Source organism: Drosophila erecta, unplaced genomic scaffold (genome assembly GCF_003286155.1).
Source record: "Drosophila erecta strain 14021-0224.00,06,07 unplaced genomic scaffold, DereRS2 tig00000021-arrow-pilon, whole genome shotgun sequence".
NCBI classification, from domain to species: Eukaryota; Metazoa; Arthropoda; class Insecta; order Diptera; family Drosophilidae; genus Drosophila; species Drosophila erecta.
Genome location: NW_020825198.1, coordinates 11,418,502 through 11,433,716, shown reverse-complemented (window position 1 = coordinate 11,433,716; position 15,215 = coordinate 11,418,502). Strand labels below are relative to the sequence as shown.

General features: G+C 46.7%; 5 protein-coding genes and 1 long non-coding RNA gene across 8 annotated transcripts in view; 2 read left to right on the top strand and 4 right to left on the bottom strand.

Annotated features, from left to right (window-relative positions):
* Positions 1–423: 423 nt before the first annotated feature.
* Positions 424–3,162, bottom strand: LOC6543811 (inactive ubiquitin carboxyl-terminal hydrolase MINDY-4B). The gene is made up of 8 exons (XM_001972324.3): positions 3,086–3,162; positions 2,807–3,021; positions 2,567–2,735; positions 2,230–2,295; positions 2,085–2,155; positions 1,818–1,971; positions 1,670–1,741; positions 424–1,500 (listed from the first exon to the last, which is right to left on the bottom strand). The coding sequence occupies exons 1-8, from the start codon at positions 3,140–3,142 to the stop codon at positions 961–963; spliced, it is 1,344 nt and encodes a 447-aa protein (XP_001972360.1). The 5' UTR covers positions 3,143–3,162; the 3' UTR covers positions 424–960.
* A 1,142-nt stretch (positions 3,163–4,304) lies between these two features.
* LOC6543810 (uncharacterized aarF domain-containing protein kinase 5) lies at positions 4,305–6,789 on the bottom strand. The gene is made up of 5 exons (XM_001972323.3): positions 6,533–6,789; positions 5,632–6,468; positions 5,389–5,554; positions 4,976–5,322; positions 4,305–4,911 (listed from the first exon to the last, which is right to left on the bottom strand). Exons 1-5 carry the CDS (start codon positions 6,545–6,547, stop codon positions 4,603–4,605), a joined length of 1,674 nt encoding a protein of 557 aa, XP_001972359.1. The 5' UTR covers positions 6,548–6,789; the 3' UTR covers positions 4,305–4,602.
* Positions 6,790–7,059: 270 nt separating this feature from the next.
* LOC6543809 (protein wntless) lies at positions 7,060–10,088 on the top strand. 2 transcript variants are annotated; one of them, XM_026977942.1, is made up of 3 exons: positions 7,060–8,569; positions 8,846–8,932; positions 9,102–10,088. In XM_026977942.1, the coding sequence occupies exons 1-3, from the start codon at positions 7,261–7,263 to the stop codon at positions 9,479–9,481; spliced, it is 1,776 nt and encodes a 591-aa protein (XP_026833743.1). In that variant the 5' UTR covers positions 7,060–7,260; the 3' UTR covers positions 9,482–10,088. The 2 variants fall into 2 exon arrangements, with proteins under 2 accessions (XP_026833743.1, XP_001972358.2); XM_001972322.3 differs by lacking the exon at positions 8,846–8,932.
* LOC6543808 (putative Dol-P-Glc:Glc(2)Man(9)GlcNAc(2)-PP-Dol alpha-1,2-glucosyltransferase) lies at positions 10,084–11,768 on the bottom strand. The gene is made up of 3 exons (XM_026977943.1): positions 11,501–11,768; positions 10,974–11,444; positions 10,084–10,893 (listed from the first exon to the last, which is right to left on the bottom strand). Exons 1-3 carry the CDS (start codon positions 11,651–11,653, stop codon positions 10,168–10,170), a joined length of 1,350 nt encoding a protein of 449 aa, XP_026833744.1. The 5' UTR covers positions 11,654–11,768; the 3' UTR covers positions 10,084–10,167.
* On the top strand, positions 11,748–12,600 carry LOC113563958. The gene is made up of 2 exons (XR_003407730.1): positions 11,748–11,824; positions 12,036–12,600. It is a non-coding gene; the product is annotated as an uncharacterized LOC113563958 (long non-coding RNA).
* Positions 12,524–15,215, bottom strand: part of LOC6543855 — a 28,005-nt gene continuing 25,313 nt past the window's right edge. For both annotated transcript variants that reach the window (XM_001972320.3, XM_026977940.1), the window contains exon 12: positions 12,524–15,033. In XM_001972320.3, the coding sequence (XP_001972356.2) occupies positions 13,623–15,033 (1,411 nt within the window). In that variant the 3' untranslated portion in view covers positions 12,524–13,622. The remainder of the gene's footprint in view (positions 15,034–15,215) is intronic.

Genomic DNA, 15,215 nt, shown 5'->3' with positions numbered 1-15,215 from the left:
GCTGTGGCCTCATTTCATAAATCTGCCTTTGCTCGTTGGCATTCAACAGATACTTGGAATATTTTACGTGTATTTACCATCGCCGTTTTAGTTCGATGCTTGCAATTTCGAGCGTTCGTATCTTTTTAAAATACCAATTGGGATTTTCCATCGGAAAGACAGCAACAGTAGAATTCTACTACTCATTTAAATTGTGCTAGTTAAATTATAATCTCGTGCATCGTCTAACAAGCTTACAATATGTGGCACTAATCTGTTAAGTGCTTAAATCTATACCATTTCTGGGGCTTTTCAAAACCCTATCTCTGCGATAATAATAGATATTTTGCATTTGATTTATCTTGTAAAATTAGTACTATGCGAAAAGATTTTATAGATATTAAAAAGTATTAATCAAATTATTAAAACTTCATTTTCTCGTTACATTATTAACTTTCTTTTTTTTCGCTACTTGTTTTTGGAACTTACTTGTTTGGTTTGCGAATGAAAACCGTTCATATCCAAAAGAGAATATGTCGAGCAGTTTAAATTCATTTGAGCATTGGTCATTCGCCAAGAAAGTCGATTTATATCATAGACCAAGAGACAACATGACAAGCTTACATGCTTGGTGATCAATAAAATGACTGAATTAAACAATAATATGTAGCAAATTTAAATAATTAAACGAATGCCCTTTTCAAAACATTTCTTTACTTTTAATAGCTGAGCTAATAAAAGTTCTTTAATAACTAATCTGAATTTAATTTTTCACTTTAAAATTTAATTGGCAATCTTATAGGCAGTCTTATAGACTTTCTACTTTTGAAAATTAATAAATAAAATCAACTGACTTGAAACCGTAGATAAGAAAGAATATTTTGCAAGCCCACTAATAACTTTGATGATATCTCTTGCGCTTGAATGTGAATCGTTCTGACTTTAGCAAAGGAGTTCCTAAAGCAAATTGGAGCCTGCATTCTACTGCGTGGTACTAAAAAGATAACTCAACATCGATGGCTGCACGTGAAAGCTTATAGTTGCCTCTTCCCACTTGGTACGAATCAGACGCTGCAACGGCGTGTTGAGCGTCGACTCCTCCTTGGCGACCACATCGTTACCACCGCTAGCGCCACTAGCAGCACCACCAACACCGCCGCTAGCGCCACCCACACCGCCGCCGGCAGCAGCACCTCCTCCGCCGGAAACGGTCGTTGGCGACGATGCGCCACCGCCATCCTCCTTTCCGGACATCGAGGTACTCTCCGGCGTGATTGGTTGCCGCTCCAACATGACCAATGCCTGCTCGTTGTACGTGCGATTGTCGATGGTCATCAGGATCTGGTGACCGGAGCAGCTGTAGTAGTTCACATCGAAACGCGACTCCGCATGGTAGTTGCGCAACAGATCCGGGTTCTTGTTGAAGATCACGCCAAAGTGACCCGTGCAGCTGGTTATCCAGATGGGATAGTTGGGCGTCTTCAGTCGGGAGCCCGGCTGCCGGGACTGATTTACCGCAGCCTAATATTCAATATATAACGATATTTACAATCTTAAAATGTAGATTTAACACGGTCATATTTAATAGACTGTTAGAAGCAAAACTTTGAGTTTGGTCACCAGGTATGTAAATTGTAATGATATCTTTATGAGATCTTATCTTATTAATCAGTTTAAAAAATCCACTTACACTAGCTGACTCGATGTCCCAGAGCAGAAGACCAATCATGCATCGTTTAAGGACGCCGTATTGCGGAACCGCCTGGAAGAACCAAAGTATACCCATTGGAGTCCAGGGAACTCAGAAAGTTGAAAATCGCCAAAAATCCGGTACGCACATAGCTACTCTCGTCGCCCACATTCACAACACCATTATGTATATAGGGCGTGGCACGTCCCGTCAGCAGCAGGGTGACAATCATCAGGGATCCCTCCTCGTGATTGCTGGACGTCAGGGGCGAGGATTTGGCGGAGTCCAGGTCCGTACGAACTCTGCAAAACATTCGAAAGTATTCACCGCCGAGGGGTACAATTAATGGTATTATAAAAGGTCTCTGGAGCAGAGAATGGCATTTGCATGTACAGACACTTGGGCTCAATCTTACTTTCCCATGGATCGCGTGAGTACGGCGCTATATAGAAACAGCAGGGTGCCTGGGGTCTCCTCTTCTGTAAACTTTTAGGCGGATTAAGTGCAAACTGTTTGAGCAAATGGCTGGGCAAGTAAATAGGTAACTTTGTGGGTCTTACGTATTTGAAATTTCGCTTCAAAAAGTATTCCAACTCGTCGTTGGGTGACAGCGTGAAAACATAGAGCTGCAAAGGATAAATTTATTTGGATTTTGTAATTTAAATAACGTCTTTGCATATTCTGAATACATTTGTCATATTAATGGTTAGCATATACATAAGATTAGCCCTTGTTGGATTTAAAAATCGAGCTGTTCTTGAAAATCTATTTAAAGGTGTATTTCAATTCGGTAATCATTTTGAGTAATAGTCATAAGTCATATTGTCTTTTAAAGTTTTTAGCACGTATTGGCTCTATTAGATCAATAACGCTAAATTATGCAATTGTGGCACGTACCTTCTCGGTGACGGAATCATGGAAATAGCAGGCGCTGTGGTCCACGAACACCTCGTCCTCCGATGGCAGCACCATGGTGACCTTGCCCTTGTCCGAGATGGTGCGCAGGATCTCCAAGAGGGCACAGAACAAGGCCTCCCTCTGCATATCGGCGGTGGCCAGGAGCGGGCTGAAATCAAAAGCACACACAAGCACTCTGCAAAAGCAGCTCAAAAACCGGAAACGGAAATGGAAACGCACTCGGTAAGCGAAGCCACGCGACTAGTCTTCCGCGCAAAGAGCAGATACTTCAAGACGAATCCCTGGACGACGGACAACAGACCACGGGTGGCGTTCCGTGGCGAACGCAGGCCATAGGCCAGTTCCTCTTTGGGAGCACCAAACACAAAGGAGGTCTGTAGCCATTCGGCTCTCATGGGAATGGCTGCGGTACCGAAAACCAAATTGCGCAGATCCTAAACGATGGCACAAAAAGTGCAGAATCAAATTGCGTACAAGTCCGGATGGACTGCTAATTACCGTGGCCAATTCGGCGGTAATGGGCGTGCCGCCCTGCGTGATGAACTCTTTGTTCATTTTCGTTTTCTCTAATTAGCTGCTGATTTCCGTTTCCGCTAGAGACCTTTGCTCCACTCTGCGACTCGTCGGCGAATGATTTCTCGTCGAGCACCGTTCCGGGCTCCAAGTCGAGCCTCGGAGGTGGAGGCTCTGGCAGACAGCTCCTAGGCATTTCACACTTCAGCATGGATTTTTAATTTCATATTTAGCCGTGGGCGCACGGGGCGTATGCGCAACTAAACAGAAGCCAGTCAGGTGGCAGTTGGCTACAGTGGGATTTCATTTCATTTATACGAGTAGTTGCTAAGCAGCAAATACCATTTCCAGTTCAGCGCAGAACTAAGGAAACAAAAGTATTTTTGCACCGTGAATAAAAGGTTTTCCAAAATTTAGAATGCTTCCAGTCGTTTTGTGGCCCACTGTGATGGGTTTTAGGCTTAGGCTGAGAGGGTCGTTTGCTGTCTGTCAGTCAGCGAAAGTAACTTTAAATGAAATTGAATTGAATTTAGTTCTGTGTGCGGCACACGAAACTCGATGTATGTGGCACAATAAAGTGAAAGTGTTACGGCGGGAAGCAATGGAGACGCAGACGATGACGGAGACATGGGACATGGGACATAGGACATGTGCTTGGCCATAGGTGGAGGTTATATTCAGCTTGAATCTGGCATGTTGCAGCCTGTCAGGGCGTTCCACACAACCGGAAATATGTAGTTGACGCCCATTTGTGCCTATTCCGAGGCAAAGGCACACCTGTACCGATGCCGTTCTGTGTGTGAGTGCATTACTGGGTGTTAATACTCCAATGATACACCGAGAAGACATTCCAGGACCCACCGCAGTCCCAGGCTCAGGCATTTTAAATTTAGACAGCACTCGTGTTTCGGGCAGGCCACCCGATTGATTTGTTGAATTTTTGGGAGGGCCTAAATGGAAGTGAAAGTGGCCCAATAACTGGCTGATTGGCTGTCTGGCTGGTTATAACCTTGGGCAAGTCAGCGTCAATTTTATTAAAGTACCAAACTGGCATGCACACCTCGGCTTAACACAGGTGAATGCCGCATTTTCTTGGCTTGGTAAATCGAAAATGCCCCGGTGAGTCCGTAGTGATCAGGTTTAGCCAAATTGTTGAAGGGTATTCTCCCCGCCTGTCAGTAAACTCTCTGTTGTCTGGCAGTCATTACAAGTGCTTAGAAAATTTATTCAGAAATCCTGCACCTTAATGGGCAATTAAAAGTAAAGCATCAAAAAGGCATAAATACTTCGCTCATCACACTATAAAACTACATATACTCCCCAACTCATTCTCTATTATATAACAACTGCATTCATATTGTCATGGTTCGAAGGGCTTTTCGAGTTGAACACAAGGTTAAATATTTCTGAGAACAAGTTAGTGGAATAAAAATATGTATACAACATTTGAAAAAGTACATTTTGAACTTATGATGTAGGCATAAAGCAAACGGTTAGTGCACTTATTTCAACACACCCGGCTCCGGAGGCTGCATTATCTCTCGCATCACGGTTCTCGCAGAGGCAGGAGCCCGACCCACTAGGTACAGGATGTTGAAGTACCAGTCGAGCAGATACAGCTTGAAGGCCGACAGAAACAGACAGTACTCGAAGAAGATGCGCCGACTCAGCCAATGGATATATTGCACGGGGGACCTCCTATTGTGCTGCATATAAAGGCACTTCTGGGCATATCGCGCCATGACCCGAGGACGATTCACCACATCTCCATGCTGATGACTAATTGCACGCACTGTGTTCAGATTACGCACCTAGTTTAATGGGCGAATATGTATCTCAGCTAATACCACGTGTATGGAATGCTACAACACTCACCACGAACAGCATGCTCCTGGGCATCTCCTTCAGGGTGCCCATGATATGCTCGAAGTTGTTCCTGGCTATCTCCTGCATGTGGTCGATGTCCTCCTGCGTTAGTTTGCCCCGTATGCGCCCACCTCGATTCCGGATGGGCTGCTGGAAGAGCACTTCGGCAAAGCGCATGTAGTCGCCGATGCCGATCCTCTCGGCGGCCGCCTGCATCTTATTCTCGTCCCGTAGAACGGTGGCCTCCCAGAATTCGCAAAGTGGACCTCGCACATTTTCAGGCAGTTCTTCGTAAAGGCCATGATCTAGCAAGATGATGTCCGCACGGCCGTTTTTTCTATTTCTTCGCACAAAAACTTTAGATATCGGGCGGGAAATTTTAATTAAAACATTATTAGGATAAGCTTCATAAGTTAACTCACTATTTCCTGGATGGGGATCGGCGTGCACGAAGCCAGTGTAAAAAATCTGTTCTGCAAATGCCTCAAAGAGCTTCACATCGATGTCCTTTAGGCTGAGTTTTTCTTTTTCAATCGTCTTAAGATCGCTGATCTTACATCCATCCATCCACTCAAGAGTGAGCACGCGCTGGGAAAAACGATTGTTCATTTAAGCATTCAACCTGATTTCTAATCAAATCTAAACGAATATTAGAAAAAACTCACAGTTTTAGTATGCGACCAATGGACCTTGGGAACGTGGATATAGTTAAACTTTTTCATGTCCTTGGCGCAGCGTTCGGCATTTTGTCCCTCTTGCAAAAAGTTCAACTCCAGTACCAGGTTCTTACGCAGGTCATTCAAGATCCAGCCAAAGTTGTAGTCCTTGAAGAAGAACTCGACAATGTCCTGCAGGAAGATGATGGTGCCTAGATCGCTGATGAATCGCTTCTGCAGATCGTTGTACTGCACCTTGACGGCCACCTGCTCGCCGCTGGGCAACTTGGCTTTGAAAACCTGCGCCAAGCTTGCGGCCGCCACGGGCTGATAGTCGAACTCCTGGTATATCTCCTCGGGCAACTGGCCAAAATCCTTGCGAAAGACCTTCTGGACATCCGCCTGGGTGGTTGGCAGGCAGCTATCCTGCAGCAGGGACAGCGTGCTGGTGTATTCCACGGGCAGAATGTGATTAATGGCAGCGAATCCTTGGCCCACCTTTATGTACAGGCCGCCGTTGAGCAGGCACGTCTCCAGTAGTCGTTCGGCGCTCTTCTTGTGGAGCAGCTTCACCTTCTTTTCGTATTCCGGATCGTCATCGTCCAGCCGGAGATAGTCGGCGGCTATCAATCCGGCTGTTTTCAAGGACCGTACAAACCGCACGGAGGCGCCACAGTAGGTGAAGTCATTCACTATCCCATCGTAGGCCAGACCGCCTGCGCCGGCTGCCAGAAGACTAAATCGCAATACGGGAAGACCGCTCTTCTGGACACTCGCTTCCCGTTGGCCATGAAGTGCTCTTTTGCCTCGAATCCGTCTTCCCAAGCTCAGCAGCTGCTGCACACGCTAAAGCATTCAAAATATTTGTATTCTCGGGACCGATAACGCTCCTCGGCGTTATAGCACTCACCTGGAGAGGCCGCATTTTCCGTCCGCCCGCTGCAAAGTTCAGCCAATGTTTACTCTTTGGACACCTGTCGCAATATCAGGTGGAAAGCCCGAACAGCTGTTTTTCATGGAGCCGAGCTGATGATAGCAACAGCGCGATGATGGGGCAACATCGCCATCGTCACCCGCGCATTTGGTTCCCGTGGTTTCACCAATTCAAATGTTTCCGATTTACTAACGGCTTGAAAAGTGTCACTCGAGAATACGAAGCACTCTTTTCATAGGACAAAAAGTCATAGAAAGTCCCCTCCAGTTTATTGACCATTTTGGGGAGAGGGCAATTAGTGCGAAAAAGGCCGGAAAATGTAAGAGCTAAAATAGATGCCTAGTGCGTTCATGCACCGCCAATTCCTGCAATTGCCTGATTTTATGTTTAACTAATAGGATCATATTTAAAAGAAGCATCAAAGTTAAATAAAAAAAACAGTGTGCACATTTAACTGAACCGTAATAAAAATATACCCATGTTGGTATTTTCGATGTACCAAAATCGTGGGACTTCGAATCATCCGCGCAAGGTCACACTGCGTTGTTGTTTCATGATTCGCTTCTGCATTTTTTCTGTTTGCGGCGCGTTTGAAGTAGTATTTTCAAGTGCAGCAGATTGTTTACTTTACGCATACCTAACTGTGTAAACAAATCCAGCGCAGAGCAGTAAACCAGTGAGCTCCAAACCCCCGAGCAACCAAGATGTCGGGCACCATACTGGAAAACCTGAGTGGCCGAAAGCTGTCCATATTGGTGACCACTTTGCTGCTCTGCCAGGTGCTGTGCTTCCTACTGGGCGGTCTTTATGCCCCCCTGCCCGCCGGTCATGTCACTGTGCTGGGATCGCTGTGCCGCGAGGATCATGGCCGCCAGAATGACACCGGATTCCTGTTGTACTCCCGCGGCGCAGGGGCCTGCATCCCAGTGACCCGAGAGGAGGTGGAGCAGGATTCCACAAAGATGGCCAATGAGTTGGTGCACGTTTTTCAAATGCCCCTACCTCGTGACCTGCGGGACTTGGACTACTCCCGCTGGCAGCAGAATCTGATTGGTGTGCTACAGGTGGAGTTCGGCTACGATTCCTCCTCTGAGCTGAGGGAGCCGCCCAGGGAACTTCAGTTGACAATCGACATGCGTCTGGCGTACCGAAATAAGGGAGATCCGGACAACGGCTGGAAGTTGTACGCCCACGGCGTAGAGCACCGCTACCTGGATTGTGTGAGTTCTCATGTGGGTCCCACAGAAACACTCTACTCATGCGACATGATTCCGCTGTTCGAACTGGGCGCCTTGCACCACAGCTTCTATCTGCTGAACTTGCGTTTCCCGCTGGACACACCGAGCCAGATGAACCTACAGTTCGGGCACATGCATGATCTCACGCTGACAGCTATACATCAGAACGGAGGATTCACCCAGATTTGGCTGCTGCTGAAGACAGTGCTGTTTCCCTTTGTGGTGGGCATCATGATATGGTTCTGGAGGCGGGTGCACCTGCTGCAGCGATCCCCTGCCCTGCTGGAGTATATGCTTATCTATTTGGGAGCCGCTCTGACCTTCCTCAATCTACCGCTGGAGTACTTGTCGCTGGTCTTCGAGATGCCGTACATGCTGCTGCTAAGTGACATCCGTCAAGGCATCTTTTATGCCATGCTGCTCACGTTCTGGCTGGTCTTCGCCGGAGAACACATGCTCATTCAGGATGCTCCGAATAAGTCGACCATCCGGTCGCGTTACTGGAAACATCTCTCGGCCGTCGTGGTGGGCTGCATCTCGCTCTTCGTCTTCGACATCTGCGAAAGGGGCGTGCAGCTACGCAACCCATTCTATTCGATCTGGGCAATGCCGCTGGCTGCTAAGATGGCCATGACCTTCATTGTATTGGCCGGAGTTTCGGCCGCCATTTATTTCCTCTTTCTGTGCTACATGATATGGAAGGTGTTTAGGAATATTGGCGACAAGCGCACCTCGCTACCTTCTATGTCCCAGGCACGTCGACTCCATTATGAAGGTAAGATATCCATTTTGAAGTCCAATGGTTATTCCGATTATATTATTTCGATTGTATTATTCACACACATAATTCGTTTAACAAATGATTTAGACATTAAAACATGCTCGCAAGACCAATGAAACATGTTGCTTATTGGAATGAATTAATTTAAAACGTCTAATTCAAAAAATACCTTATAAAGTTTCCTTGTCTTAATCAAGTTCATTCATACTTAAATGTTATGTCCCATTTAGTTTTGTGTGACACACTTGTTTATTTTGAAACGTCTATTAGTTTCCATAGACCAGCCTGTTGAAGATTGGCCCCATATATTATATTATTACTGGAAAACAATATTTCTTAAAAGGATGGAGAGTGAAAGTAAAGTATAATTATAGAAATAATGTATTTTAATTAATATGCGATGTTGTACCCAGCCGAATTTTGCATACTAATATGCCATATAAGCCAATCCTGTTATGGATAAATGAGCAGACACTAAAACTGATATAAAAACTAACTAAAGCTTTCTAATTATTCCCAATATCAGGTCTTATCTACCGCTTCAAGTTTTTGATGCTGGCCACCATTGTATGTGCAGCTCTGACCGTCACCGGCTTCATTATGGGCCAAAGGGCCGAAGGACAGTGGGATTGGAACGACAATGTGGCGATTCAGCCAACGTCCGCCTTCCTGACCGGCGTCTACGGCATGTGGAACATCTATATCTTTGCCCTGCTCATCCTGTACGCACCCAGTCACAAGCAATGGCCCACAATGCACCACAGTGACGAGACCACGCAGTCCAATGAGAATATAGTTGCCTCAGCAGCCAGCGAGGAGATCGAGTTCAGCCACCTGCCATCGGACTCCAATCCCAGCGAGATCTCCTCCCTCACCTCGTTCACACGCAAGGTGGCCTTCGATTAGGCGGGAACACTCGATTTATTGTTTTCTAAAGGGTTGTGTGCCAAACTGAGATCACAATTTGGCCTGCAGCCGTAACGCTTAAAGTGTGTGCTCATTTAATTACCATAGTCAGTAGCATTTATTGCCTAGTTTTGCATTCTGTGCATTCGACAACGCGATCAGCATTATTACTTATCATTAACATATAGATTGTCTAGTTTCTCTCAGCATGCTCAAAGTGTACGATTTTATCAAATGTATTTTTATGTATGCCTCGGCAGTATTATCTATTGATGTCCAATTCGGTAGCTTGTAAGTTTTAACATATTTATCAAATAACATTTTATACGCATATTTACGTTCAAAGGAGGTCCCTTTTTATGGCTGAACACTATATGTTTAATATTATAATGATTTGAAAATCGAATGGTCTATAAAATCATGTTATTCATATAGTTTCAAGTGCCAAATTGTCCACAGACTAAAGAACTCATACGATTTATAAATTATTTTACACTTTCCACCCATTAATATATATCCATAGGACTCTGCCCAGATTTTACAACTAAAACGTAGAGCAATTTTGTATTCAAGTAGCAATGCATCGAATAAAAAGCAATATTGAAAATGTCCAACTGTTTTATTTTATAAATGCTCAAGACGTTATCGAGTTCATTGAATTTGTGAGGAATGCCGTTTAAAAGGAACTACCATATGATCCTTTGAGGAGTGCGGTAATTTTTCCAGTAAAACTCCTTGGTAAAGTACACGTAGAACGTGGCCACATTGAGGAGCAGATGAGCACCGAGCTCCAGCCACTCGGCGTAACCCTTGCGAGTGTGCCGCGTGTTGAGCCGAAACAGAATGTACGGCACCAGGAAGTAGCGGAGCTCCAGGAGTCGCTGGAAGCACAGCACCAGGAAAAGACTAAGTGGAAACATTAACTTAAAGCTGTCCGGCATGTGACGCAGCCCGCAAAAGAGTACGCAAATGGAGAGCAGATAAGCAGGCGCCATGGCGTAGCGGAACCACCAGAACCGTCCATAAAGTCGGCTCCATATGTAGAATGTATAGTGTCGGTTATCGGCCAGCAGATAGGGATGCACTTCGGTGTTTAGGTGCACCACCACAAGTATGATCAGCATCGCCAATAGGGACAGCACGCGATTCCTGCGGATTAATTCTGCTGCAACACGAAACTGGCGTATGGTGTTGGATATCCCAAATCCTGCCGCAAAGATAGCGAAGTAGAAGACCTGCGGCACATGCAAACTGGCCTCGTGGGCACTTTTGTCGCCCACCACAATGGAACCATTGATGAACAGGAATCCCACGAACGGCAGAATTATCGAAGCGTAGAAACAGCACTTGGCCAAGATGCTCAGGATGCAATTACACAGCAATTGGGGGCTGCTAAAAAGTTGAATCCACAACTGAAAAATCAAGAAAGTAGTCATTTTATTGGTAACGTTTATGCTATTATGCCAAGGAATACAAGAAGGCAATGACTCACCTCTTTGCCCATCAGTGGAACTTTTTCCTTGGGAACGAGACCAGTGCGGGCACATTGATTCACCAACGTGTCCAGCACAGTCATACCGGTGGCCATACAGACCCACACGATGTTCGTCTGGCGCATCAGCACACTGGCGGCCCCGAAGACCGCCGCCGGCAGGTGCGCCTCCTGCTGCCAATAGTTGTAGAACAGAAGCACCATGGTCAGCGAAAGCGTGTCCGTGTAGTACAGGTGGCTAAAGAAGTAGAGCGGCGGTAGCACCGACATCGTGATCGCCTCATGGGCGGCATATGAGTTGCCACCCGCGCCGGCCAGGATGCGCCGCCTGATCTTGTACAGCAGCAGAATATTGACTCCGGCGCCTGCTAGGCTGAGCATTCTCAGGCCCGTCACCGTGCACAGGTTCAGGGGATGCAGGAGTAGGGCGAGCAGATAAAGGCCCGGAAATGTGGTTATCTTGGGATCCCACTATAAGAACACTAGTCAAGATCAGTCGATCCAATGTGTAGTACTCCCTCGTTTACCACATCGAATTCCTTTCGGCAAAAGGCCAATCCCTGCGGAATGTGGAACTCCTCGTCGATAACATAGTCCGATGTGCCGTTTACCCGCAGGAACAATGGCAACGAGTACAGCACAAAGCCCACGGGCAGGATTAGTTTCCAGGACCCATTCATGGTAGGCGATCCTCTTGCTTCGCCTCCTCTCAAATGCTCCAATCCCAAATGCTCCAATTGGTTTGTTTATTTTTGGACCGAACCAGCCGGCAACGCGCGGAAATGTGCTAACGCCTAGCCTGACATTAAGAAATACCAAACCAAAAATACCACAGCACCTATGCACATGTGGTGAGTATGTTTTAAGTTTATACTTATCGAGCCGAAATTATTATGTCGAAGGAAGCAATTCGCTTGTACAAGAATACGGTCGTTTGTTTAATTTATAAAAGTGTGAAATTATAAGTGTGTCGATCTTAACGATGACTGGCTGGCCTGCATTTTGAACTTCTTACCACGCTTGCACCCGTTTGCGAGATGTCCTTAATAATTGTGGGAATAGTTTTTACAGGAGAGTGGAGCTTACTAGGAAAACGTTACTCTGAGCTTGGACCAGTTTCCTCTGCAGAAACTTCAAAAACAACGTCTACAATATGCCGCGTGCACGAATGGGGATACCATGTGGTGGGAATCCTAGGACTCTTCTGATGATTCCTGAGATATGCAATCTCACCACCTCCACACACGATTGTCATCTATCCAAAACCCGACAGTGGACCCAGGAAACAGGTGATGCCTAATCTAACTAAGGATTCCGTGGCTGCAATCGATCGAGCTGGCGGAAACCGAAGTCATGGCTTACATGTTCTTCGCCCACGGACTTGGTTAGAGGCTCAGTGTCGGATAAGAACAAGGTTATTCAATTATAGTGCATGGTTGGATTTCAAGTTATCTAATACTCCTAAGTAATGAAGATCATTCTCCAGTCCAAAACTATATATACCATCAAATCTATGTCCACCCAGTCCCACAGAGATTCCAGTACAATACTTAACTTTATAAGGTTTATTAATAATTAGGTATTGGAATATACATTTCGAACTTTAACATAAAAGTACATACAAACAGAATGTTTAACAAACAGTATGACTTAATGACTACCAAATATCCAGGCCAAGAAGCAACTGGAGGATCTAAGTGACAATGCCTTTAAGTGGTATGGAATGGTATATGCGCTATATAAAAAGTGTGATTTGTATAGATTGCGTTCGTTTGTGTTTGGTGTGGCTGGAGCTGGAGCTAAAGCTGGAGCTTCCGGTTCATCCGGCAACCGACTGGTCACAGGGAAAACTCCACCTTCCGCTGTCGTTGCTACTTGTTCACACTCCGATAGATCATCGGTGCCGATCGGTCGTTGGTCTTGGTGTGTCGCAACTTGACCGTGGCGAACTGGGAGGCTCTGCAAAAGATCAAGGACGTGTCCGGTTGAGGAAAGCGATCCCCATTCCTTGGGACCTCTACTTACGGCTGGAAATGCAATCTAATACGGGGAATGGTGGGGCTAGCTGGGATACACGGGCTCGCTACAGGTCAGTAATCTATGGAATAGTTGCGATATATACCGCGCCTCCTAAAACCAATTGACATTTGCATTATTCCGACTAACCAATGGCGAAACAGGGCGTGAGCTTAGTCTTAAACAAAATACATTTAATGATATGCATGCAGGCACCGAAGCTCAAAGGTTTGAATGTTCAATGGAGAGGTCCTTGTTCTAGAAAGTTTCCTCTGGCATGTACAGGAATGAATTGACATTTTTCCATTGCCATCGCACGTCGTTGGCAAACACAAAATTGCAATTGCCTTACGATTAATATATATGATATGTACATAAACAAACAAAACAGAATTTGCCTTAGGCTAAACTAAGAAATTATACAGGGTAAATAATGCTTAATTCAAAGTGAGGAGACAAGGCGAACTGGAAAAGGGTTGGGTTGCTGGGGATCACTCTTACGTAACTTATCCTTTCCCTCAGCCGCACTTTCCCTCCACTTTCACGCTCTCTCTCTGCCCATTTTCTTAACCGGTAAGAAGACGGCGAAATTGTTGTATTATTACGTACACGCACCGATTCTTAACCCTTTCATTACTTTAGCTTGGCGCTGGCCAACTTCTGGCCATGCTGTTCCTGATCCCAGAAGTCGTACCATGGTCCGTAGCTCTTGTTTCCGCCCAGGCCCTTTGAGTTCCGCTCCAAGGTGGCACTGCTGTTGGCGATGTTATTACCAGCGGAGGCGGAGGCGGAGGACTTGAGCAGGCGTGTTCGCGGCAGGATGGTAGCCGTCGGTGCACCCGAACTGGCCGTGGAATTGCGGGTCAGTGTGCTGTCCTGGTCCTTGGAGGCGCTCTTTTTCAGCGTATTGGTCGCCGTCGTGGATGTGGAGGAACGGAAGGTGTGGAACTCCATTTGCTGATGCTGCTGCTGGTGATGCCGCCGCATCTTGTCATCCTTGCGCACCAGGTGATCGTTGATTACGATGCAATCGTAGGGATCGGAGCTAGTCGACTTGAGCTCCGCATCGGAATCCTCCTCGTCCTCGCTGGTATAATACTGCTTGAGTATGTCCTGTCGCTTCACCGTCTTCATGACCAGCCCATGGCCATGGCTGTTGTTCTTGCCCTCCCCGTCAAAGAAGTTGTTCACATCGCTGAGCTTCAGGGTTCCGTGCTCATCGCTTTCACCCTCATCCGTGGATTGTGGAAACTGCTGCTGCTGCAGCTGCTGGTTGCTCTTGGTGCGACTCAATGTCAGGGATTTGTGTTGCGATCCGGTGCCGGAAATCTGTTTGTCCAACTTTCGGTGCTGCTGCTGCACATGCTGCTGCTGATCCTGCGACTGACCACGTCGCATGGTGCTCATCCGCTCCGCCTCCGTTGGCTCCTCAATATCAATCTCAATGGTCTTCATGATCTTCATGCGGGATTTGGGAGTATAGCTGCTCCTGTGCTGCTGCTGCTGCTGCTGTTGCTGTTGTTGCTGCTGCTGCTGCTGTGGCGGTTGCTGTGGACTCACTCCGTAGATATTCTCATCCTCATCGCCATACAATTCGGTGCTGGTCAGGCTGTCCTTGCGTTCGCGCTTCTCCTGCGATGAACTGGAGTTGTGCGACTTGGTCAGTGTGCCATTGCGATCCTCCTCCAAACGACGCTCCAGGTCATCCCTGTCGCGCATCTCCTCCAGATTTGGAGCCGCCACCAGGTCGCGGTGTTGCCACAAAGACATGCCGGCCAGTATGTCCTCGCCATTGCGTCCGCCGCCAAATTTCCAGAAGGATTTGGTGCGCTTCAGACCGGCACTGGAAGCCTGCAGGATCTCGTCATCGGAGGCAATAAGATCGTATCGCATCTTTCCGACTCCTCCGCTCTGCCGGCTCAGCCGATGCAGGCTCTTGTCGTCGATCTGACTATCGACGCTGTTCCGGAAGTTCCGGTTCAACGTCCACGAGGCCACATCCCTGGGCACCGTGTTGGTATGCGAATTGGTGTCCGCCCGGCGTCTTTTTATTTATTTGTTTTTCATTCGTGTTGCATATATGGCAGTGTGTTTTTGGAGGGTAGTGGTATCGAAGTGTTTGAGTGTGTGTTTTGGGTGCATATTTGTTGGGTTAACACAAAGGATGACAACAGGGCATAATGGCGATACATGGAATCAAACAAGAGCGGAAGAAAAGCAAACGAA